The sequence below is a fragment of the Erythrolamprus reginae genome, chromosome 4, assembly GCF_031021105.1.
Source record: "Erythrolamprus reginae isolate rEryReg1 chromosome 4, rEryReg1.hap1, whole genome shotgun sequence".
Classification (NCBI taxonomy): domain Eukaryota; kingdom Metazoa; phylum Chordata; class Lepidosauria; order Squamata; family Dipsadidae; genus Erythrolamprus; species Erythrolamprus reginae.
The window spans coordinates 64,418,005-64,442,224 of record NC_091953.1 but is presented as its reverse complement, the minus strand read 5'-3'; the positions used below and the strand labels follow the sequence as shown (position 1 = coordinate 64,442,224).

General features: G+C 37.1%; 1 protein-coding gene across 3 annotated transcripts in view; it reads left to right on the top strand.

The window, feature by feature from the left end:
- The window catches only part of PRDM15 (PR/SET domain 15), a 57,095-nt gene extending 33,638 nt beyond the window's left edge, over nucleotides 1–23,457 (top strand). The window contains exons 15-24 of one of the 3 annotated variants that reach the window (XM_070750459.1): nucleotides 135–269; nucleotides 8,891–9,054; nucleotides 10,482–10,561; nucleotides 11,149–11,268; nucleotides 12,528–12,659; nucleotides 14,681–14,767; nucleotides 15,299–15,474; nucleotides 16,870–16,950; nucleotides 18,093–18,302; nucleotides 21,254–23,457. In XM_070750459.1, coding sequence (XP_070606560.1) covers nucleotides 135–269; nucleotides 8,891–9,054; nucleotides 10,482–10,561; nucleotides 11,149–11,268; nucleotides 12,528–12,659; nucleotides 14,681–14,767; nucleotides 15,299–15,474; nucleotides 16,870–16,950; nucleotides 18,093–18,302; nucleotides 21,254–21,730 — 1,662 coding nt within the window. In that variant the 3' untranslated portion in view covers nucleotides 21,731–23,457. Of the gene's footprint in view, nucleotides 1–134; nucleotides 270–8,890; nucleotides 9,055–10,481; nucleotides 10,562–11,148; nucleotides 11,269–12,527; nucleotides 12,660–14,680; nucleotides 14,768–15,298; nucleotides 15,475–16,869; nucleotides 16,951–18,092; nucleotides 18,303–21,253 lie in introns of those variants that run through there. The other 2 variants (XM_070750460.1, XM_070750461.1) reach the window with 2 other exon arrangements.
- Nucleotides 23,458–24,220: the final 763 nt, after the last annotated feature.

Below are 24,220 nucleotides of genomic sequence, written 5' to 3'. Positions count from 1 at the left end.
GCTTAGCAACAGGCAACAAAACATGTTAGCTGTTTTTTCAGAGGTTTTATGAAAAACATTACAGAGCAATTACAGTAGCATCAGCTTCCTTTTGGGTTGAATAATACATTTCATTTGAACCATCCCCTATACAGGACATAGCAATAATGGATGACCACCAGAGAGAAGAATTTATTGGCAAAATTGGAATCTCTTCGGAAGAAAATGATGACAACTCAGATGGAAGTGTGGATTCTGAGCCCCACAAGTATAGCTGCAAAAGGTGCCAGGTAGTTTTACTCCTTTCAACATTTTGGGGTGGGATTTGGTTGAAAGTGCCATGAAAAATGTTGAAAATGGCAAAAAAATATTCCGCCATATTTCCTGATCCAGAGGTCTCTATGGTATATTTTATTGAATATATAGATTTTTTGCACATGCAAGCTTTTGCTTTTCACTAATGATAGTTCTTTGCATGGAAAAAGGATACATTTTGCCTCTATTGAAATAAAAAAAATGTACTGTAAACAAGAAGTCTTTCTGCATGTATTGTCATCATTGAATTAAAATATCATTGGAATCTTTGTATCTGGTGGCAGGACAACAGATTTGGCCAGTAGACACCCTTAGATCCTAAGTTCTCCAACAGAACTCTAAATTGTTTATCAAAAATAAATAGATTGTGAATAGTTTTAACTAAATGTCAACTATATTACTAAAAATGCATTGTTATATATAGTGGTACCTCTTTGTCTTTGGTAGACATGGTTAACACTTGATGCGAGGGAGAAGAATGCGGTGACACTTGTGGAGATAGGGTAGTTGGTGTAGTTTGTTTTTTTGTTGTTTTAACAAGGGTTGAAGTATGGGACATTATCAAATTAGAATCCACTATTTCAAATTTTGAGGTTAGTTTCAATTTTATATGTAGTGAAAAGGAAAAAAAATTACTATAAATTCCAAATCTGTTGAATGTATTTTGTTTCCCTTATAATATAACTATACCAATTCAATAGCAATTCAATTAATAACAGAATTCAAAAAAAAAAGAAGGGAGAAGAAAGAAAAGAAAAAAGAAATATTATTATTTAGTGCCACAGAAAAAAAAGAACAGGTATTAGCCTTTTCAAGTAAAAGGAAGACAAGAAGTAAAAGAAGGGAAGGAATATCAACTATATGTAGAAAACAAAAGAAAAAGAGTTGGAGGAGAAACTTTAGGAGGAGGGAAGAAAAAGGAGAAGGGAAAAAAATGAAGTAAAAAGAGTTGTTCAGAAAGGAAAAGAAAGAGGGTAATATTTTAGTTCAACTATTTAGAATAGAGCAGGAACCCAAGGTTTATTAACAATGCATATAGTTCAAACCAAACTTCTTCTAGTAATAGAAATGTCCAAGAATAGGGAAGAAAGTCAAAGAAGAATCAGGAAAAAAAACAAATAATTATTCAAAGACACAATAACAGTATTATATACTTAAGTTCTTCTTATAAATCCTATAGTTTTGCTAGGAAGTAGAAATGAAAATCCAAATCTCAAAGGGTAAAGTTATATTTGATTTCAATTCAAAGAGTAAAACAAATCCAAGGCTTGCTTGTGTTCAAAATGAAGTCAGTTTATTTTCCAAATTCAAGACAGGAACAAAGAAACAGATCCCAAGATGGAGTCTAGTTAATTTCCGTGCAGCAGGCAGATGTTAAACCAAAGAATTCTCAGCAAATAATCCAAAAGGTGTCAGCAAATAATCCAAAAGGCTCAGCAAGTATTCCAAATAGGTTAATCCAACAATAAGTAATCCAAAAAAGAAGTGATTTCAATCTCTTCTAGATTCCATTTGGTTCATAATTATTAAGTTATTTCATGTTGTGAAAAGGAGCAGCAGAAGAGGAAAAAAAAAAAAAGGCAGCAAGACTGTGTTCCTCCGCTTCAAAAATTAAGTCCAGAACATTATGATTTTAAAAGTCTATTAACAACAAATTCTGATCATCACTAGGAATTTCCTTTAGCAGTTAAAATTTTCTAAATAGTCATGTCAAAATTAAACTATTTTGTTAAGCCACAAAGTCAGAAAATTATTTTATAGGTTCCAAAGTTCACGTTCAAGATGGAAAAGTAAAAGTGAAAAAAAGAATTAGGTCCGGCTGTTATTTGCGGATGAGTTTAAACAAGAAAAAACTTTCACTTTCGCCCTGGAGAAAAAAAAAACTTTTACTTAGAACTTTTATGATCTTCTGGCTTTAAACACGAAACAGAATAGAAATTTTTACCTTAGGTCCTTTCTCTGCTATATTCTTTTTCAATGTAGATGTAGATATTTATACTTTCACTTCTTTGATTTTTATTCTTCCCGCTGAGTGAGGGGAGAAAGCGCTGGCCGGTCCTCTTAAACAAAGAGGAGCGGTTCTCCCGTCTCCGAAGCTGCGGGGCGAACCGCTGCCTCCGGAGTCCTGGCGATGGGTCCTCGGGCAGAGGAGAGCCCCCTGTTCATGGATCGGGCCATCCGGGCCCGATCCGATCGCAATTGCGACCTTCGGAGGGGGTAGAAAGGATTCGCCTGGCAGAGCCCTGCCAGACACGTCCCGCCGCGATCTCCGCCAAACCGGAAGCCAAAGACAAAGACAAAACAATGCAGTCCAATCTTGCAACCATACATGAGACTTTGAATACTTTGAAGGACTTCATGGTCAAATCACAAGAAGACGCCACTCAACAAAGAGAGGCCATAAAGGAGGAGGCAACACAACAAAGAGAAGCTATAAAGGAGGAGGCAACACAACAAAGAGAAGCCATAAAAGCTGACTTGGCAGAATTTAAAGTGGAGATGGCCCAAATGAAAGCTGATATGGGCGAGATGAAAGACCAGATAAAGCAGATCCAACAAACTCTTCAAGAAAGTGACGACCGAGTTAAAAAAGTTGAAGAACAATCTGATAAAAATGAGAAAAGAATGGATTATCTTGAAGGGAGAGCCGATGAGAGATACAGAAGATATGATGAATCTATTATCCAGCTGGAGATGCAACGAGCTTCGTACGGACTTCGATTTCAGAATATAAAAGAGGAAAAAGATGAAGACTTAAAAGCGACTATGGCGGAAATTATTGGAGCTATACTTCAAGAGGACCCCATAGCTTTACAGAGAGAAATCGATGAAGTATACCGAATCTCGAATAGCTATATCCGTCGGCACAACCTCCCAAGAGAGATACATATTAAGTTTACAAGAAAGGCGTTGCGAGATGAGATACTCCATCATTCAAGAAACTCCCCGCCCCAACGTCAGGGAGTAGAAATAAAGATACTAAAGCAAGTTCCAAGAAGTGTCAGAGAAAACAGAAGAGATTATCACTTTCTAACTAAAATTTTGATTAAAGAAAACATTACTTACCGTTGGCTTATTCCACAAGGACTTTCTCTGACATGGCGTTCTACAAGGTACAAACTGGAAAACGTAGAACAAGCCATGTACTTTCTTGAACAGAGTGGTATTGGCCACTCCGACTACGCAAGTAAGCAACAAGTGGTCCAACTACAACTAGTTCAACAGCAACCAGGGGAAAAATTACCAACTCAGCAAGAAGAAAACTTGGGGGCAACCGCTCAAGTAATAGAGCAGGACCAAGGTGCTAGAAGAGTTCAACCTCAGCGAGAAACCAAAAAACCCACTAAATGACAACGAATAAAGACTTAAAAATCTTTTCCGTAAATGTTAATGGACTTAACGAACCAAGAAAAAGGAAGCAAATTTTCTCTAAAATTAGAAACCAAAATGTTCAGATTGCAATATTACAAGAAGTTCATATTAAAAAAGATAACCAAAAATTACTGTTGAATCCCAAAATTGGAAAAATGTATGCTGCATTAGCAGACCAAAAAAAAAAGAGGTGTAGTGATGTATGTTAAGAATTCTATAAATTCCAAACAAATATATAAGGATAAAGAGGGTAGGATATTGATTGTGCAAGTAGATATTGAACCTAGACCTCTAGTGGTTGTTTCTATTTATGCTCCCAATGAAGACCAAATGACATTTTATAAAAATTTACACCAAATAATAATAGATTTAGCTATTGATAATGTATTGATAATAGGTGACTTTAATGCTATCGCGAATAGACAATTAGACCACTCAGGAGGGGGAGGTAATAAAAAAAGGGGAAAAGGCAAAAAAACAAGAAGAAATTTACTACCTAGCACTTTTCAAAAAATGAAAGCGGAATTATTACTAAGCGACATTTGGAGGGAAAGACACCCTCACAAAAGGCAATTTACCTTTTACTCCAATCCTCATAAAATTTGGACGAGAATAGACATGTTATGGGCACCAAAAACAGTGGCAGAACAAATAAGAGAGGTCGAGATAGACGTTAATACATGGCCTGATCATAACCCAATAGTGGTCTACATGACGATGAATAATAAACAGAACAACTGGCGGATGAATAGGTATATATTAAATGATAAGAAATATAAGGATTGGATCAAAAAGGAATTAAAAATATTTTTTGAAATTAATAAAACATCAGACACTACTCCACAGAACTTATGGGATACAGTTAAAGCATATATAAGAGGTTTAACAATATCCTATACAGCAAAACACAATAAGGAAAAGAAATTAGAGTACTTACAATTAACAAACGAACTAAAACAATTAGAATCCTTATCGCAGCAACATATTAAGAACAGAGATCTAAAGACAGAAATAAATGTAATTAAACATAAAATTAGAGTTATAGAACAAAACCAACTAACTGAAAAGATCAAAAGAGCAAAGCAACAATATTTCGAACATGCAAATAAACCGGGCAGATGGCTAGCGTATAAACTTAGAAAACAGAGTCAATCAAAATTAATCCAAAAATTAGAAGATAAAGATGGTAAAATAAAATATGATACAGAAGGTAAGGCAGACATTGTGTATAATTTTTATAAAGAATTATATGCTAAAGATCATGTTATTGAAGATGAAGTTTTTAACTATTTAGAGGCTTCAAATTTACCACAAATAACAGAAGATCAACAGGCTACCATGGATGGACCAATAACAATGGAGGAACTCCTAATAACAATTAAAAAACAGAAAAGCAACAAGGCCACAGGCCCAGATGCCATACCTGCAGAATGGTACAAGATAGACAACGAAACAATAAGAAACCATATGTTAGAAACTTTTAATTTATGTAGACTTGAGGGAAAAATCCCCAAATCTTGGTCAGAATCACTGACAACCTTAATACATAAACAGGGTACAGAACCAGAAAAAATTAAAAACTATAGGCCTATATCATTATTAAATGTAGATTATAAGATCTTTATTGCTATTTACGCAGAGAGACTCAAAAGAGTTATAAATGGAATAATACACCAAGACCAAAATGGGTTTCTTCCAGGGAGACAAATTAAAAATAACATTAGAACTGTAATAAATATACTAGAGTACTATGAACAACATCCAGACAAGACGGCATCTCTAATGTTTTTGGACGCCCAAAAGGCCTTCGACAACGTTAATTGGATATTTATAAAAATGCAATTAAATAAAATGAGATTTGGCCCAAAATTTGTTAACCTAATAGATACCATATATTCAAAACAAACAACGAATATAATATTGAATAACAGTCAATTACCAATACTTGACATAAATAAGGGAGTTCGCCAAGGATGCCCTATATCACCATTGTTATATATTATGACCCTTGAAACCCTATTAATTAAAATAAGAGCGGACCCCAAAATAAAAGGTTTAACCGTAGGAGATGAAACCTACAAACTCCAGGCCTTTGCAGACGATCTAATGTTTATAATTGAAGAACCGACTACAACAGTTCCTACCTTACTACAAACCATTGAACAATATGGAAACGTAGCAGGTTTAAAGATAAACAAAAGCAAAACACATTACTTGACCAAAAATATGAATAAAACACTAGAAACTAAATTAGAAAGTATTTCTGGAATAAAGATTGTAAAAAAGGTAAAATATTTAGGAATAAATTTAACAGCGAAAACAATAACATTAAAAAATGATAATTATATGAAATTACTAGCAGAAATTAAAAAAGACTTAGCAATGTGGAATAATTTGAAAATATCTTTCTTAGGAAGAATTGCAACAATTAAGATGAACATTTTACCCAAGGTCTTATTTCTTTTTCAGGCAATACCAATAAACCCAGGGGGAATCTTTTTAAAAACTTTAACAAACTTAGTTAAAAAATTTATATGGCAAGGTAAAAAAGCAAGGATAAAAATGAATTGTTTAGAAGATATTAAAGAAAGAGGTGGATTTGGCCTTCCAAATTGGAAACTATATTATCAGGCCGCTGCATTAACATGGCTTAGAGATTGGATAATCTTAGATAATAAAAGAACACTTGACCTAGAAGGACATGATTTAATGCTTGGATGGCACGCATTCCTATGGTATGATAAGGACAAAAATCATTCATATTTTAAAAGGCATACATTAAGGAAATACTTATTAGAAGTATGGAAAGACATAAAGAAGAATCATTTCTTAAGCATTCCAGATTGGTTAGCTCCTTTAGAAGCAATAACACATCCAAAGTCTATAAAGGACAAGAAAATGACTTATAGATATAAAGAACTATTAAACGATCAGATGAAGCTTAAATCTAGAATTGAACTACAAGAAGAAGGGATAATAATAGATTGGTGGCACTACGCCCAGATCCGATCTAGATATCAGAAGGATAAAACTCTTTACATTTTTAATAAAAGTAAGAATCCTTTAACTACTTTAATAACCACTAACTCAACAAAAATGATAGGGAAAATATATAAACTACTTATTGCTCATAAAAATATAGAGTTGACTTTAAAAGATACTATGATAAGATGGTGTAGAAATATTGGTAAGGAAATAGACATAGACACATGGGAGAAAGTGTGGATTAATAATTGGAAAATGACTAAATCAGTTTCTCTAAAAGAAAACCAAATCAAAATGTTCTATAGATGGCATCTCCCACCAAATAGGATAGCAAAAATGTTTCCCAAAACATCCCCAATATGTTGGAAATGTAAGAAGGATATAGGAACTTATTATCATCAATGGTGGACATGTAGCAAAGCAAAAATATATTGGAAGATGATTGAAAAAATATTAAAAGAAATAATAAAGCAAGATATAGATAATACCCCGGAATTTTACTTATTAGGTGTCACAAACCAGATCTATAAGAAAGAAATTTTTTATCTAATTATACACATACTAACTGCGGCTAGAATAATATATGCGCAAAACTGGAAAGGGGAGGAAATCCCCAAGGAAGAAGAGGTTATAGCCAAGATATTAGATTGCGCTGAAATGGATATGATGACAAGAAGATTAAACGATCAAGAGGATACTAAATTTTATGAAACATGGAACAATGTTTACAAATGGATAGATAAGAAAAAATAAGATATATCTCTAGTGGTTGTTTTTTTTAATCCTTTTTTGTATTAGTTTTTACCTAGGTGATAATAATATTAATATTAGTTTAAAAGGACTTTTTGATGATTATGATATAGTAATGTATGTATAAGTATAAGCAAAATACTAAGATTTTCGAAGTATAATAGTTGAATTTAGTTTTACTGTTTGGATTGAAGGTTTGATACTACTTTACTATAGTAATTAGGATTATATTAAAGGTATTTTTTCTTTGGTAATTATGTTATACTAACTCTACCTAACACCCATATTAAGATTTGTAAACTTTAACTCAAATTTATTAAAAAAAATTTTATATAATAGTTAACATATATTTAATTATGTATTCTTTTTCTATATTTGAATGTATACTTTCATAAGAAGCGGGGGAAACACACCCCCACTTTATGTTCATTGTTTGTATGTATTTGTTTGTTTTTTATGAAAAATAATAAAAAAAATTGAAAAAAAAAATATATATATAGTGGTACCTCTATTAACAATTTAATTTGTTCTGTGACCAGGTTCATAAGTAGAAAAGTTTGTAAGTAGAAGCAATTTTTCCCATAGAAATCAGGTTAAAGGCAAATAATGTGTGCCAACCCATTAGGAAAGAAATAAAAGCTCAGAATTTGGGTGAGAGGAGGAGGAGGAAGAAGAAGAGGAGGAGGATAGACGCTGCTGAAGGAAGAAGGGGAGGGGAGGGGAATTAAAAAAAATCCAAAACTTTAAGGCTTAAAAAAAATAGAGGGACTCTGAGGCGGTGAGGAGGTTCACACGCCTCCCATACACCCGGCGCGAGGCTGCCTCCCACATACTGCGACAGAGAGAGAAACCCAGGGGGAATGGCAGGAAACTGGCCGAGCCTTCGTGCTGCTCTCAAATTTCCTGGGAAATTTTTCCAGGCTCGGGTTCTTAAGTAGAAAATGGTTCTTAAGAAGAGGCAAAAAAATCTTGAACACACGGTTCTTATCTAGAAAAGTTCTTAAGTAGAGGCGTTCTTAAGTAGAGGTACCACTGTATATTATTAAAAAGGCATGTTCAAAAATCAACAGCAATCCACTCGTAAATATAGTCTTTGTCTAATGTGCCTAATTGGGACCAGAATTTTGTGTCACTAAGCAGAGTGGCTGTTAGACAAAACATTGTATGATCATTTTGTCACTGCAACAGCCATAACTTTGAGGACTGGTCATGACTACCATTTGTTCAGGGCCATCATAACTTTGAATGGCCACCAAATTAATGGGGATTAAGTGAAGACTACTTACATATATATTCTACTTCCATTATATTTTCTTGTATATTTTTAATACATATTTTTGTAGAATATTTTTTGCAACAACCACAAAAAAACAAACTAAACAAGTTAGACATGAGAATGTTTGTTTTAATCATAGTAATTAATATCCATAACTGGTAATGATACATATCTCCTTCAGTGCTGTGCATTCACTGCTGTTTCATTTTTCAGTTAACGTTTGGCCGAGGTAAAGAATACCTGAAACACATCATGGAAGTTCACAAAGAGAAAGGTTATGGTTGTAGCATCTGCAACAGGCGCTTTGCTTTGAAGGCAACATACCATGCTCATATGGTCATACATCTGGAGAACTTGCCAGATCCCAATGTGCAAAAGTAAGACAAAAAGAAAAATCTAATAGAGCTAAATTAAGTACACTCTTAACAGCTTTGCCTGGATAAACATTGCATGCAAGAAGTTTCATAAACTTAATGGTGAAACTTTAGCAAGCTAAAGTGAGGGGAATGATGGACTGTAAAACTGGGCTGGTTTTATTTTTATTTAAAGTTATTTATTTATCTCTCAAAAAGAATTTTGCAAATGTACTGTCCTGGTAGCAACCAGTTTTCCTTGTCATAGAAGAGGATATTGTTTGAAAGGTGGTACAATCAATATGAGAGCCAGTTTGGTGCAGTGGTTAAGGCAAATGACCAAAACCCAGGTGACTGTGAGTCCTAATCCATCCTTAAGCAGAAAGGCAACTGGCTGCCGTTGAGCCAGCCACTCTCTCTCAGCCCTAGAAAAAAAGCTACGGCAATCCACTTTTCAAAGCATGCCATGAAAACTCCAGGGAGTAATTCAGAGTCTAGAAGACCTAAAAAACCTGTTGTAACAATAGCAGCAAAATAAAATTGAAAATGCTTCTTCATTTGGTTTTGTCAAGACATTGCGAGTGGAACATGCCTCAGGAACAGTCTTGGGGAACATCTCTATGTGCAAGGAAGGAAAAAAGAATGAGAAAGAGCAGCAGGCACTTCCAGGGCAGGAATCCATGGAGGAACTATATTTTTGAGAGTGCCAAGCCAGTCCTTTTCATGTCAACATCTTGCAGATATAGCGCAGTGATGGCTAACATTTTTCTTGTTGCATGCCAAAAGTGTGGCGCGCAAACAGCACCCCATAATGCAATGCACATGCGACAACTCCCCTGCACATGCACACACAACCAGAGGTGGGATTCAAAAATCTGGAACTTCCAGGAGGTCACCTTGGCTCCAGAAGCTTTCTTTGAGCCTCTGAGAAGATTAAAACAGTCTCCCCTGGGCTCCGGAGCTCCTCCGAAGGTGGAACAGGGTCTGTTTCGGGACTTCTGGAAACTCAGGGAGGCCTGTTTTTCACCCTCCCCAGGCTCCCCCCATTACTCACGCATCCAGGCATGACCTCCTCCATCATGCGCATGTGTCTCCCGCATGCGCCCCACCCTTCGCTCATATGCGGCAGATACCCAAAAATCAACTGGCCACCAGGAGGCGTATGTGCATGTGCAGTGGAGCTTAGCTGGGCGACAGCTCCTGTGCCTGCAGAGAGGACTTGCCATCAGTTCGCCATCACGGATATAGTGGGACTAGTGCTCCAAAAGGACATGTGGTGGAATATATGGTCCTTATAAATACTATGTTAAGGAAATTTACTGAAATGCACAGTGCCAAGTGGTATAGTTATAGCCATGATATAGTTATAATAAGGTCTTTCTAAAATTTATTTTCAAATAAAAAATTATCCTAAAAATATCTTAGAAGTTGATCCTTATTTCCCATTTTAGATATATTCATCCATGTGAAATCTGTGGAAGAATTTTTAACAGCATAGGAAATTTAGAACGACATAAACTTATTCATACAGGTAAACTCATTCTATTTCTTCTTCCTGAATAAGAAAGACGTTGTTCATCTAAATCCTATAGTTGGGAAAAGCCAATAATATTGATTTTTTTAAAACTCAAACTCTTCCAAATACAGTACCTACATTTTGCTGGTGTGGGTTAGAAGAATTGGCTTTCCCCTCTCTAGCTCCTGTTTTAGGTGGATATTCCATCTGGATTCCATCCAGAATGGAAACCTGTTGTAGTCATTTTTCTGCCTCCAATTTAGTTTATTCAACATTTTAAAATATCTTATTATTTGCTTTAGTCATTATGCTACTGTATTTTTAAATCTCTCCTTCCACCCCCTCTCATAACAAGTATTCTTTTACTTTCACTTGTATCTTGCCACACCTTAAAATTCTTTCTTCTGTTCAGTCCTGTAACTAATAAAGGACACTTAGATTTCCTTGTATTTGCCTCTCCCTCATTTCACATAAATTTTTTTTCTATCTTTTTCTTGGGGGAATGGGAAGGAATTTGTTTTTTTTATTATTTTAAGAGGACACTTTTGTTGGTTTTCTTTTTATTATTAAAGAAATAAAGGTGATAATTTTTTTTTGTGAAGGGGTGAAAAGTCATGCTTGTGAGCAATGTGGCAAGTCATTTGCAAGGAAGGACATGTTAAAAGAACACATGAGAGTCCATGATAACATCCGAGAATATCTATGTGCAGAATGTGGTAAAGGTATGATATCTTATCCGTAAGGTGTGAAAATATGAATTTCCATGGCTATTTAAATTGCATCATTTTTTTCACAAAATACTAAAATTAAGCATTTAATTTTATATGAAAATGTGATCTTGATATCCTGCTTCATTTCTGTTGGGTTTATATATTATGTTCTAAGCACATTCTTATTGATTCTGAAATGGAGTAAGATATTATAGCTGCTGATGTTGATGCATTCTTGGTTCAGGTCTGCTCTTAATGGAATCGCAACCAAAGAGTTGGCCTTAGCATTAGGTAGCATAATCACTCTTGTAAAACATTGTATAATAGATTAGTTTGTGTCTTCAAACTTTATTTTTGGCTGCATTCGGTTACAGAGTGCTATAAGTTATATGTACCCCATGAATATTGGCCTCTTCCCGGTCCCGTCAGCTAAGCAATGCAGGTTGACGGGACCACGGGGGAGGGCCTTCTTTGTTGCCGCCCCGGTTCTATGGAATCAACACACCACCACCATCACCCCCGATGTCTGTACTGATCCCACCCTGCTGGCTTTCCGTAAAGCCACAAAGACCTGGCTATGCCGGCAGGCCTGGGGGCCCTAAATCAACAACTAGCTTGACCATATATATGAATCTGTAAGAATGGCATGTACGTGTGTTGTTGAGTAATTCTACTACAAGTTTTAATTAGGGTTTTAGAACTTAGATTGTTTTCTTTTACTTCTTTTTCTTGTTGTTTGTAATTTATATTGTTGTAAGCCGCCCTGGTTCCTTCAGGATTGGGCGGCATAGAAGTCAAATTAAATAAATATTGCTCTGGTCTTTTTCTTGCCAGTTCCAGCTCCAATGATTGAGAACAGCAATTGCATATATCATACAGTACTTTTTTGATTGTTCGAAGATCAGCAGTCCCATCCTATTTAGAAGAGGAAATAGATTAAGAGCAGGTGGCCCAAGGATAGAGATAAGTCTAACTGCTGTTTCTCTTGCATGTTTTTGAATGAAGAGAGCCAGTATGTTATATCAGGGAAGCCTATGGTCAATCCCATCCTCAACTGTAGAATCTCTGTAGATAACTTCAGGACAGTCACTCATTCTTAGCCTAACCTAGTTCCTGGGATAGTTCTGGGGAAGAACTGGAGGAGAGGGTGCTACGTGGGCTACCCTGAGCTCTTGGAGGAAGGCAAGATATAAATGTAACAATGAAATATAACCAACTAAGCTTAATATGGCTTGCCTGCCATGTTTTAGCATACAGTTTATTCCTTGCAGGAATGAAAACAAAGCATGCATTGCGACACCACATGAAGCTGCATAAAGGCATAAAGGAGTACGAATGTATGGAATGCCATCGGAAATTTGCACAGAAGGTCAACATGCTTAAACATTATAAAAGGCACACAGGTGAGCATCATTGATAGGTGCTTCATGGACCCTGCAGAGAATGAGTCAAATTGCCTTGAAGTTGTTGGGCTTTAAATTAAAATTGTCAGTTCATTTTTACAGCAATAATATTCCAGGTATCTTCAGAAGTAAACAGTACAACGGTATATACAGACAGTTGTTCCTAGGAAATGTCCAAAGAGTTTGAGCTGTTATATTTTGAGAGAGAGAACATAAGAATATAAGAAGAGCCATGCTGAATCGGGCCAAAGCCCATCAAGTCCAGCATTCTGTGTCATACAGTGGCCCACCAATTGTCCATGGGGATATTGAGCAGAAAGAGAAGGCAAAACCCTCCCTTTCCCTTGACCCCGAACAAATGGTACTCAAGGGAACCATAGAGGCGGTACTTGGACATGCGTTTCAATAACCACTGATACACGTGGCATCCATGAACATGTCTAATCCTACCTTGAAGCTATCCAGGCTAACAGCTGTCATGACCTCTTCTGGAAGTGAATTCCATAAACTAACGACCCTCTGGGTAAAGAAGTATTTAACTTTATTTGTCCTCACTTTCTTACCTATGAGCTTTAGGGAGTGCCCCCTCATCCTAGTATTGTGTGATAGGGAAAATAATTTTCTCTATCGACCTTTTCTATCCCATGCATGATTTTATACACTTCGATCAAGTCACCCCTTAAACGCCGTCTTTCAAGACTGAAGAGACCAAGGCGTTGCAACCTGGTTTCATAAGGGACGTTTTCCATTTCCTTGATCAATTTATAGTTAACATTCTTTAACCAAATATAATTTTATCTAAAATTAGGTAATTCTACCCATAATTTTACCATATTTTATCTTTCTGGAAATAGATATTTTTACTTTCCACTATAACAGTGATGGCGAACCTATGGCACTCGTGGCACGCAGAGCCATATCTGAAGGCACGTGAGGCATTGCCTTAGGTCAACTCCAGTGTGCATACACGTGCAGGCCAGCTGATTTTCGGCCTTCTTTTTGGCCGTTTTCGCTCTTCCCGGGCTTCAGGAGGCTTTCCTGAAGCCCGGGAAGAGCGAAAACGGCCAAAAAGAAGGCCCCATCGGAGGTTCACTTGTGTGCATCCCCTCCAGCCTCCTTTTTGCTGTCAGAGGTCTTCAGGAACTTCTTCGGCTTCGCACAGTTGCAGCCAAGCTTCCTTTACCTCGGCTCATTTCTTCTGCAGCCTGCAAGGTTTTCCTGAAGGCCTCTGCAGCTGATAACAGAGCTCCAGATTGATCTGGACTCTGTTATCAGCTACACAGGCCTTTATGAAAGCTTTATGCATATTGCATCATGGGCGTGGGCACACTATCGTGCAAGCACACACCCTTTTGGCCCCTGAGCCAAAAAAGGTTCACCATGGCTGCACTAGAACATCAGTAAATGAATCACCACAATATACACAATATATTCCCACCAAAATACAACAAATAACAAAAACAACAATAAAAGCCAGTTTAAAGTAATCCGTTTTAGCATATTTGCTAAACTCCAGAGAATAGATTGAAAGAAGTATAACAAATGCTTACAAGCGTAAATGGAAGAACTGGTTACAAAAAGCTGAAGAATATTTGGGTTTTTGAAACATATAAGAGAATATTCTCCCCCTCCCCCAAAGTTTTGCTCCCCTGCCAACAAAACATGGTCCATTCTTTCTCTGGAGAAAGAGATCCAGTCTAAGAAAGACAAACTGCTTATCTGCAGAAATCATACCCTACAAAGTTGAAGTTTGGATTTATTGTCCTTAATCAAGCTAAATTCATTGCCAGTTCAGTCCAGAGACTTGTTTCTCACAAAACAATGAATGAGCAAAAACAGGCTGTCATCGGTATAGTATTGAGGAACAGTTTATACCAAATCCCCAAACAATCTTTTATTTCCAGAACTCTTGGATTCTTTAGTGCTAAAGAAAGGCATATTGCTGTTATATACAATTTTATATTCGATATACAGCTCTATCAGAAACTATTGTTTTGGTGCTTACTATGGTTTCTAATTAGCAGGGATCAAAGACTTCATGTGTGAGCTCTGCGGAAAGACCTTCAGCGAGAGGAACACAATGGAAACCCATAAACTAATTCACACAGGTAAACTTTAGAATATTAATACTAAACTAAAATAGGTCTTCCTCATCTCTTACATTGTTCTTCCTTTTTTGATTTCATGTTGATCAGTTGATAAATGCCTGCTTTGTGCATTATTGTAATGTATTCTCTTTAATGCCTACATTTTTTTCTTCCTTGAACTGATGCTTCTGAGAAGCATTGTATTGCAATCTTCGGCTTTGCTCTAAATTATTCTTTCTAGGATTCCTACACATTTAGCCCCCAAATATCAGGCAAATATCAAGTTGAGGAAGTTGTTCTGCTCCAAAAATGGGGAACCCACAGTCTTCCAGATGATGTTAAATTAATATTCCCAAAATAACTGATCAGTGTCACATTAAGCTGAAACTGCTAGGATTTATAATTCAGAATAATTCACAGGGCCAGAGGTTCCCTTTTTACATTTTTCCCCACCATAAACTCATTAAACAGTGCTAAAATTGAAGTCTTCAGAAATTGTGTATTAGGAAGTGTGATTACATATTGATAAAAAATGTTTTGTTTTACTAATAGTGGGGAAGCAGTGGACATGCTCAGTGTGTGATAAAAAGTATGTCACAGATTACATGCTTCAAAAGCATATCCAGCTGACCCATGATAAGGTAGAAGCTCAGAATTGTCAACTCTGTGGGACAAAAGTTTCTACTAGAGCTTCAATGAGTCGTCACATGAGAAGAAAACACCCAGAGGTGAGTATAATGGCAGAATAACAAGTCAGAATTTTTCTTGACTTCCTTTGAGACACATAAGATTCCTCTGAGATTCTTGTTCTGGGGCATTAATAGTAATCCAATAATTCAGGTCTCTTCAACCTTGGCAACTTTACCTCTTGTGGACTTCAACTCCCATAATTCCTCAGCCAGTATAAAGTCTCCCAAGTCCACAAGTGGAAACGTTGCCAAGATTGGAAATCCCTGCAATGACTCCCTTGCTTTCCTGTGGTGCTTGCTTGCTTGCTTGCTTGCTTATTTATTTATTTATTTATTTAGTTATTTATTTAGTTATTTATTTATTTATTTATTCATTCATTCATTCATTCATTCTTTCATTCATTCTTTCATTCATTCTTTCATTCATTCATTCATTTGATTTTTATGCCGCCCTTCTACTTAGACTCAGGGCGGCTTACAATATGTTAGCAATAGCACTTAACAGAGCCAGCATATTGCCCCCACAATCCGGGTCCTCATTTTACCCACCTTGGAAGGGATGGAAGGCTGAGTCAACCTTGAGCCGGTGATGAGATTTGAACCGCTGACCTTCAGATCTATAGTCAGCTTCAGTGGCCTGCAGTACAGTACTCTACCTGCTGCGCCACCCCGGCTCATCATGCTTCTCATCTTGATAAGGTTAATACATAATGCAGTATACTCTGCCCATACTTAAAGCCCACACGGACCATGGTTTTTAATTTGGGAGAAACAGAAAGCACTAATTCCTAACATTAGCAAGTTAAAATAGAAAGTTGTTGTGTGTGACCTCTACTAAGACAATTATTAGTAGTCAGTTATTGATTAAAATAAGTTCAAACAAACTGTGTGTTTGCTACATTCTTAGCTGGGGCAGAACAAAAAGTCACCTTTTCCTGATATAGTATTAGGACTCCTTTGTCTAAATATTCTGGTATTTTAAATGTTGTCTTTTTAACAAGAAGAGAAAGAATGACATACTTCACTGGATGTTCAAAATATTTAAGACGTACCTATAAAAAGAACGAACTTAAAGCATTTTCTTTTTGAATTTTGCATTTTTATAATCTTCATTCATAAGCTCTGGGAACAAAAGATATATTTATAGTTCTATAGCCAATTTGGATGAAAACAATTCAGACAGGAAAGGACCTCAAAAAGTCCCTGTGTTAATCAGTGGAAAGATCCTTCCCTCTCTTTCCTTGCTATAGAATAATGGAATGGCTGTTAATGTTAAAACAAAGAAAAAAATCATGGCCATTGGTTTCAGTCGGAAAAACAGACGCTGCCCTTTTTTCCTATCTTTCCTGTGTCTCCACAGCATTCTGACTTACTGAGTTACTATTCTTTCTACATAACTGCAAAATGATGTTGCTTTGGTTGTTTGATTTTCAGGTTCTTTCAGTTAGGATTGATGACTTGGAGCAGCTGTCAGAGACCACAACGGTTGATGCTTCGTCTATAGGAATTGTGCAGGTAAAGTTCACCTATAGTCAGATTAGATGCTGTGTTCCATCACATGTTTTCATATTATATAATAAAAAGAAAGCCCATAGCTTGCAAAAAGAATTATCCAAGCATGCATGCTTGGGAGTTCTCAGGGCTTAATCAGGAAACCAGATTTTTATCTTATGGATAGAGATTTTGCAAATTCAGTAGCAAAAACAAAATTTATTCCTTTTATACTAGGCATACATTTAGTGCCATACATTTTACCATTTGTTGAATAAGAATATGTGTATATTGATGCAGCATATGAACAATCATATGTATCTAAATTAAAGTCAATGGATCTGAAATTTCTAGAGATACGGACTCTCATATTTTTCCTGTTTTAGATGAGAGACAGCTTAGGTGCTTCTTTGATGAGATACATATGGAGTTCAGTCACAGGAAAACCACAAATTTGTTACACTTTAAAAATCAGCAGTGTTCTGTTACTTTGTGGATTAGAGCATATTTACTAGCCACATTAAACATTTCCCTTGGTTAGCAGCTTCAATAAATGCTAATTTAAACAAAAAAAGATCCAAACAATAGGGGCAAAAGGGTAGGAAATGCAACAGGTGTAATTTGTGATATTTTTATTTATTTCTTAGATTTATACTCCGCCTTCCCTTCAGGAGTTCAAGGCGGCAGTCATAACACTCCTTCCAAATTTCCCTCACAACCATTACCACTCTGGAAGGTTGGCTGGGCTGGAGAAATTGACCAGCCCAAAGTCACTCAGTGGCTCTATGACTGTGAGTGAGGATGGATTTGAACCTGGGTCCTAATCCATCTCTAATCCATCTACTACATCATATTGGCTCTCTTTCTATTAAAGTTCTATAATTATGTTTACTAGCTATTTCTATTCAATCTAAAACATATATAAGATAGCTTGACATTATAATTTATAGCAGGGGTAATTAGCCAGAATACAATTTTAGTAGCCTTTGTGCTATTTTAGTATGGGCAATGTCTTGGTTGAGTCTTAAGCAAGTAGAATCAAAGTTACTTATAATTTTCTAATCTTTCCATTTCAAATTACAGCTTATCATGAAGTTCATTTATTGAAATAAAGTATTGTCAGTGAGAAAGGTGATACTGAATCTCATCAAAATGTCTTCCTATAGCCAGATCTAGCTCTGGAACAGAGTGAATTACCAGAAGGGAAGCATACAAAGGCTCATAAACGAGGTCATAAACAGAAGCACAAACCTGACGAAGAAGAGGAAACACAACTTCCTGAAGATTCTGCCTTCACTGAATATACAGAAAAAGAAGTGGAATTTACAGGAAATGTAGGAGATGAAACTAATTCAGCAGTGCAAAGCCTTCAACAGGTTAAACCAATTTTTTGCAACCCAAAAAATAGGATAGATACTAAAAAATATGAGACTTTTATCAAATACATTAATGCGCAGCATTTACACAATTTATCTATCTATCTATCTATCTATTTATTAAATTTGTATGCCCTCTCTGTAGATTTGGGGTGGCTCACAGCAAAAGTAAACACAATGTAAAATACAAATCTAATATTTAAAAACTAAAAACCCCATAATTTAAAAACATACACACAACATACCATACACAAATTATATAGGCCTGGGGAAGATGTCTCAATTCCCCCATGCCTGACGGCAGAGGTGGGTCTTAAGAAGTTTATGAAAGGCAAGGAGGGTGCGGGCAATCCTAATCTCCAGGGGGAGCTGTTTCCAGAGAGTCGGGGCCGCCACAGAGAAGGCTCTTCCCCTGGGTCCCGCCAGATGACATTGTTTAGTCGACGGGGCCCGGAGAAGGCCAACTCTGTGGGACCTAACTGGTCGCTGGGATTCGTGCGGCAGAAGGCGGTCCCGGAGATATTCTGGTCCGATGCCATGAAGGGCTTTATAGGTCATAACCAACACTTTGAATTGTGACCGGAAACTGATCGGCAACCAATGCAGACTGCAGAGTGTTGGTAAAACATGGGCATACCTAGGGAAGCCCATGATTGCTCTTGCAGCTGCATTCTGCACGATCTGAAGTTTCTAATATAAATCCAATAAAACTTGAAACTTCTGAACATTTTTCAAAGGTAGCCCCATGTAGAGAACATTTCAGTAGTCGAGCCTCGAGGTGATGAGAGTATGAGTGACTGAGCAGTGACTCCCAGTCCAGATAGGGCCACAACTGGTGCACCAGGCGAACCTGGGCAAACGCCCCCCTTGCCACAGCTGAAAGATGGTTCTCTAATGTAAGCTGTGGATCAAGGAGGACGCCAAAGTTGCGGACCCTCTCTGAGGGGGTCAATAGTTCCCCCCCCACAGGGTAATGGACAGACAGATGGAATTATCCTTGGGAGGCAAAACCCAAAGCCACTCCGTCTTATCAGGATTGAGTTTGAGTCTGTTGACACCCATCCCGACCCTAACAGCCCCCATGGATTTGTAAATATGCTTATAGGTAAAAGAAAGGAAGGGGAAATTAATAAAAATTAGGATTCTATGTTACCATAGAATAAGCTGGGGATGTATAAGCTCCCTTAGTGAATAAATTCACTCCAGTCAGAGGAAATAATGCAACTTTCGAGGAGAAAAAAAAGTTTGCCCTCTGCCCAAATACTGTCATACATGATAGGCCACATGCTGGATTTGATATTCTGCTCAACTAGTTACTTATCTATTGAAATGGAAGATTTCTGTAATTCTGTTGCCATAGACATTCTCTCACTAGTTAGTTTTAAACTGCTGTAAAACTCTACAGGAGTAGAGGCTATTAAAATGTTTCTGACCTGGTACTGATAAGGTTTAATGAATAAGTTTGGAGTTTTTCAACTCATCTGTCATGCTGCTGTTTAAACCCTGGGTAATGTTGGAGCTATGGAAATAAACCAGATGGTTGACACCATTGTTCCAAAATGACCTCTTCCTTCTTTCAGAGTTTAGTTAACACTTTGGTTTATTAGGTGATGGATAAGAGGAGCCCACATGGTTCTGTGCAGATAGAAGAACTACATCATTAAGTTGGGGGAGTACAGCCAGAAATTTAGAGTCTTTAAAGGTGTTGATTGTCACCTTTAAAGCCTTTTATGGCCTGGGGCCAGATTATTTGAAGGATCAAGTTTTCCCAATCATATCTGACTGACCACAGGGAATGTTCTCTGTGGCGGCCCCAGCCCTCTGGAACCAACTCCCCCCAGAGATTAGAATTGCCCCCACCCTTCTTGCCTTTCGTAAGCTACTTAAAACCCACCTCTGCTGTCAGGCATGGGGGAATTAATTGGTTTTAGTATTAGATTACTATTGTACACTGTTTTATTGTTTCTGTTAGCCGCTCCGAGTCTCCGGAGAGGGGCGGCATACAAATCCAATAAATAAATGTATGTATGTATGTATGTATGTTATGGGTCCCCTCTTTTAAGCAAACCCATCTATTGGAATCAAGCAGAACCTTCTCCATGATGGCTCCCTACCTGCAGAACATCATTCCTGGGGAAGTAAGATTGGCCCTCACTTTGACACTCTTTTGAAAGCGTGATATGGGTCTGCCAACAGACCTGGGGACTCCAGTTTCATATGGAGCTCATCAAGTAGTTGGTCTGATTGTTACCACTGTGATTGGGGTTTGTTGGCTTTTGAATTATGGTTTTATGTTTGTAAGCCACCCAGAGTCACTGTGAGTAGGGCTGTCATATAAATTTTTCTAAATTAAATTAAAAATAGTGCTATTGAATGAAGGAATCCAAAATTAAACAAGTCACATTGAGGCTTTATGTGATATGTTAATACATTTTCTAACACTTAACAGTTAATTAAAGCTAATGTCATATTGTCTTACAGCATAATTATAATTTTATGTGATTAAAATTTTAAAAAATTACCATTGACTCAAAAATGATCAGATCATTTTGGATGAGAAAACGTTTAAATTTCAGCTTCAGACAGAAAGGAATTTGTGAAATAGGAAGACGATCCTATTTCAATTGATTAGCATTAGCATGAATTTTGCTTCATGTTTTAATAAATCGACTGAGTCTATTAAGGAATTGCTAACATGATAAATACTTCCCAAGGAAATTCATTTCAAAATTTCATTTTACTAGCACAAAGCATATTGAGTATTCAGTAATGCCTTTAGCCCTTAATGTAGTGATAAAGATCACTCATAATCACATTTATCCAATTTTTTAGTTCAGCATTAGATTAAATTATTCCATTCTCTCATATAATGTGTCTCATATTTCCAATTCTAATAATCACCTTGATAATTCCAGTCCTCTCAGTGCTAATTTTCATCCCTCTTTTTTCAGGTGGTGGTGGCCCTTGGAGATCCGAATGTGTCAGCTCCTTCTAGCTCTGTTGGCTTGACCAATATTAGTGTCACTCCGATCACTACAGCTGCTGGAACCCAATTTACAAATCTACAACCTGTGGCTGTAGGTCACCTTGCCACGCCTGAACGCCAAATGCAGCTGGACAATTCTATTCTCACTGTGACATTTGATACAGTTACTGGTTCTGCCATGTTGCATGGCAACCGCCAAAATGATATCCAGATACAGTCACAGCCTGAGACAACCAACCCCCCATCAGTAGCTCATTTTATAAACCTAACAACTCTGGTGAACTCCATTGCCCCACTAGGGAGCCAAATATCAGAACAGCATCCCTTAACATGGAGGGCAGTGCCTCAAACTGATGTCTTACACACTCAGGCCCAGCCATCCCAACAGACAGGACAACAACAAGTCCAACCTGAACAGCAGCAGCAAATGTACAGCTACTAACTTTTACTGGAAAGAAGACAGCCAATCTCCGAATGGGTTTGCCAGAGGCCCATTGGACACCAAACCTAAATCAATTGCTGGAAACCAAACATATGGGGAATAAAAGGATTATACTATGAGATATATGCTGATATTAACCCAGGAACTGAAATGCCAAGCCCTTTGCAATTTTACACTCTTGGAGATATCATTGCTACTTTAGCAAATTATGGGTACTGTAAATAAGCTGCAGGAAATAGATATGAGGCAGGTTTTAGAAGAGTTGAGATCAGCGGTGGGCTTCTAGCCGGAACGGTAAATTGGGCTCTCCGCCACGGCTCGCGAGTGCTTGCGGGGCCAGTGCGGTTTTGCTTCTGCAGCTGTGGAGGTAGCAAAATCGCTCATGGAGCCGCAGGTACGCCCGTGTTTTGGCATGCGCGGAAGCAAAAAAAACCCTTGCCGAAATACTGGTGCACTTGCGGCTCTGTGCGCTATTTTGCTTCCTCCACAGCTGCAGAAGCAAAACCGCACTGGCCCCGCAAGCACTCACGAGCTGTGGCAGAGAGCCCAATTTAGCGTTCCGGCTAGAAGCCCACCGCTGGTTGAGATCAATTAAGAAAGAGGAGGGAGTAATAAATAGTAAATGCAATTATAGTGTTTTTAAAGCAGCACCAGAAGAATGCTTCAATGTAAAGCTTGGATATGCCTGCCTGGGGTGCAAGAGCAAAAAAAAAATTTTTTTAAAGTTTTGCTTCCATAGACCATTACATCTAATGGAACAAAGTGGGTAGAAGTCAGGTGGGGATAGTCCGTGATGTGATATGTGCTTCCTTTCATGTATCATTTCCATTATACTGATGGAAATACCACTCTACACATAAGACAACATGGTATTTTACCTGAAATTAGATAGTCTAATGCAAATATGAAATAATCCCAGTTCAGGCGTGCCTGCCGGTTGTTGGAGATCCACCATTTGGATTCCAACTTCTTGCTGCTGTCACAACCAGCTCTCCGATGACCAACAGGCACGCCCTAACTGGGAACATTTCACCCCTGGTCTAATGTTAAAGTAATATTTTATGGTGTCTTACCAAATGAAATTACCTAAATCTATGTCATGATCTAAATCTAATGAGGTAATATATTGACAAAACTGCTTGCTAATTGAGTATAATGCTTATCTAATAGATGGAAAGCAGTTCTTCCTATTGAAATTGATTTGCCAGTTGGTCATTAATTCACCAATTTGTCTGTTCTATCATATCATAAATATTTGAGTCCAGGTGGGTGAAAGTTATTTTTTTCTGTATTACCCTTCATATTTCATTCTGTGTTCCTGGCAGATATTTGCAAATTGAGGGACCCTTTCCAAATTGACATCAGACATCCATTTGTATCATTTGTAGCAACTGATAGGGGGGGTTCTGCTTCTGGAACCAAAAATACATAGTAGCTTATTACCCATGTGCAAATTAGAGTATAATATCCATTTCAGGTGATACAGGCCACAAAGAGGTAGACTGAACAAATGCTAAAGAAAAACATTTGTCCTAAGCAAAACTTGGAAGAAAATTTGTGTTATCCACCCAACCTAAAGGGAACATTTCTGAATCCTAACATGCTGTATCTGCTTGACATTGTTAAATCCAAGCCCAGTCTATATCATCTGTGTATGCTCATTAAATAAAAGAGAGGAGCCCAATGGTTGATGGGGAGAAAAATTGAATAAATCTTGCCTTTGCATTTGTGAACAGTACTTTTTTCTAGGCAGGTTGTGAGAACATGTTTAAACTATTGCCTTGAACAGTGATTTTCTTAAATCTGCTTCTGGATTTTGCTATTAACAAGGAATATTTTCTAACAGCATATTAAATGCTTGGATTATAAAAGGTAAGAATCACTTAATTCTAAGGAGAAACAAATGAAACGGGCAACTAAATGTTTATTTTGTGGAGGATCTCTTCCAAATACTTTTCTGTTGTTCAAAATACTTTCACTTACTTGTTTTGTTTCCTATACAGAGCAGAGGTTAGGCTTGATCCATAAGTGACTTTCTTCTCAATGATTAGGAAAACCATACATTACATTAACTTCTCAACGGAAACTGGCTATCACAAAGTTTTATGTAACCCTTTCCCCAAAAGGCTGAAAAAGATGCAGTGAAGCATTCTACACTGCTCAAAAAAATAAAGGGAACACTTAAACAACACACTATAACTCCAAGTAAATCAAACCTCTGTGAAATCAAACTGTCCACTTAGGAAGCAACACTGATTGACAATCAATTTCACATGCTGTTGTGCACATTCAACTTTTTACAGAACAAAGTATTCCATGAGAATATTTCATTCATTCAGATCTAGGATGTGTTATTTGAGTGTTCCCTTTATTTTTTTTGGAGCAGTATATATATATATATATATATACAGTATAAATAAATAAATAAATATATATATATATTGTCCTACAGTTCTTTGTGTTAAAAGGAAATACTGTATATGGTACAAA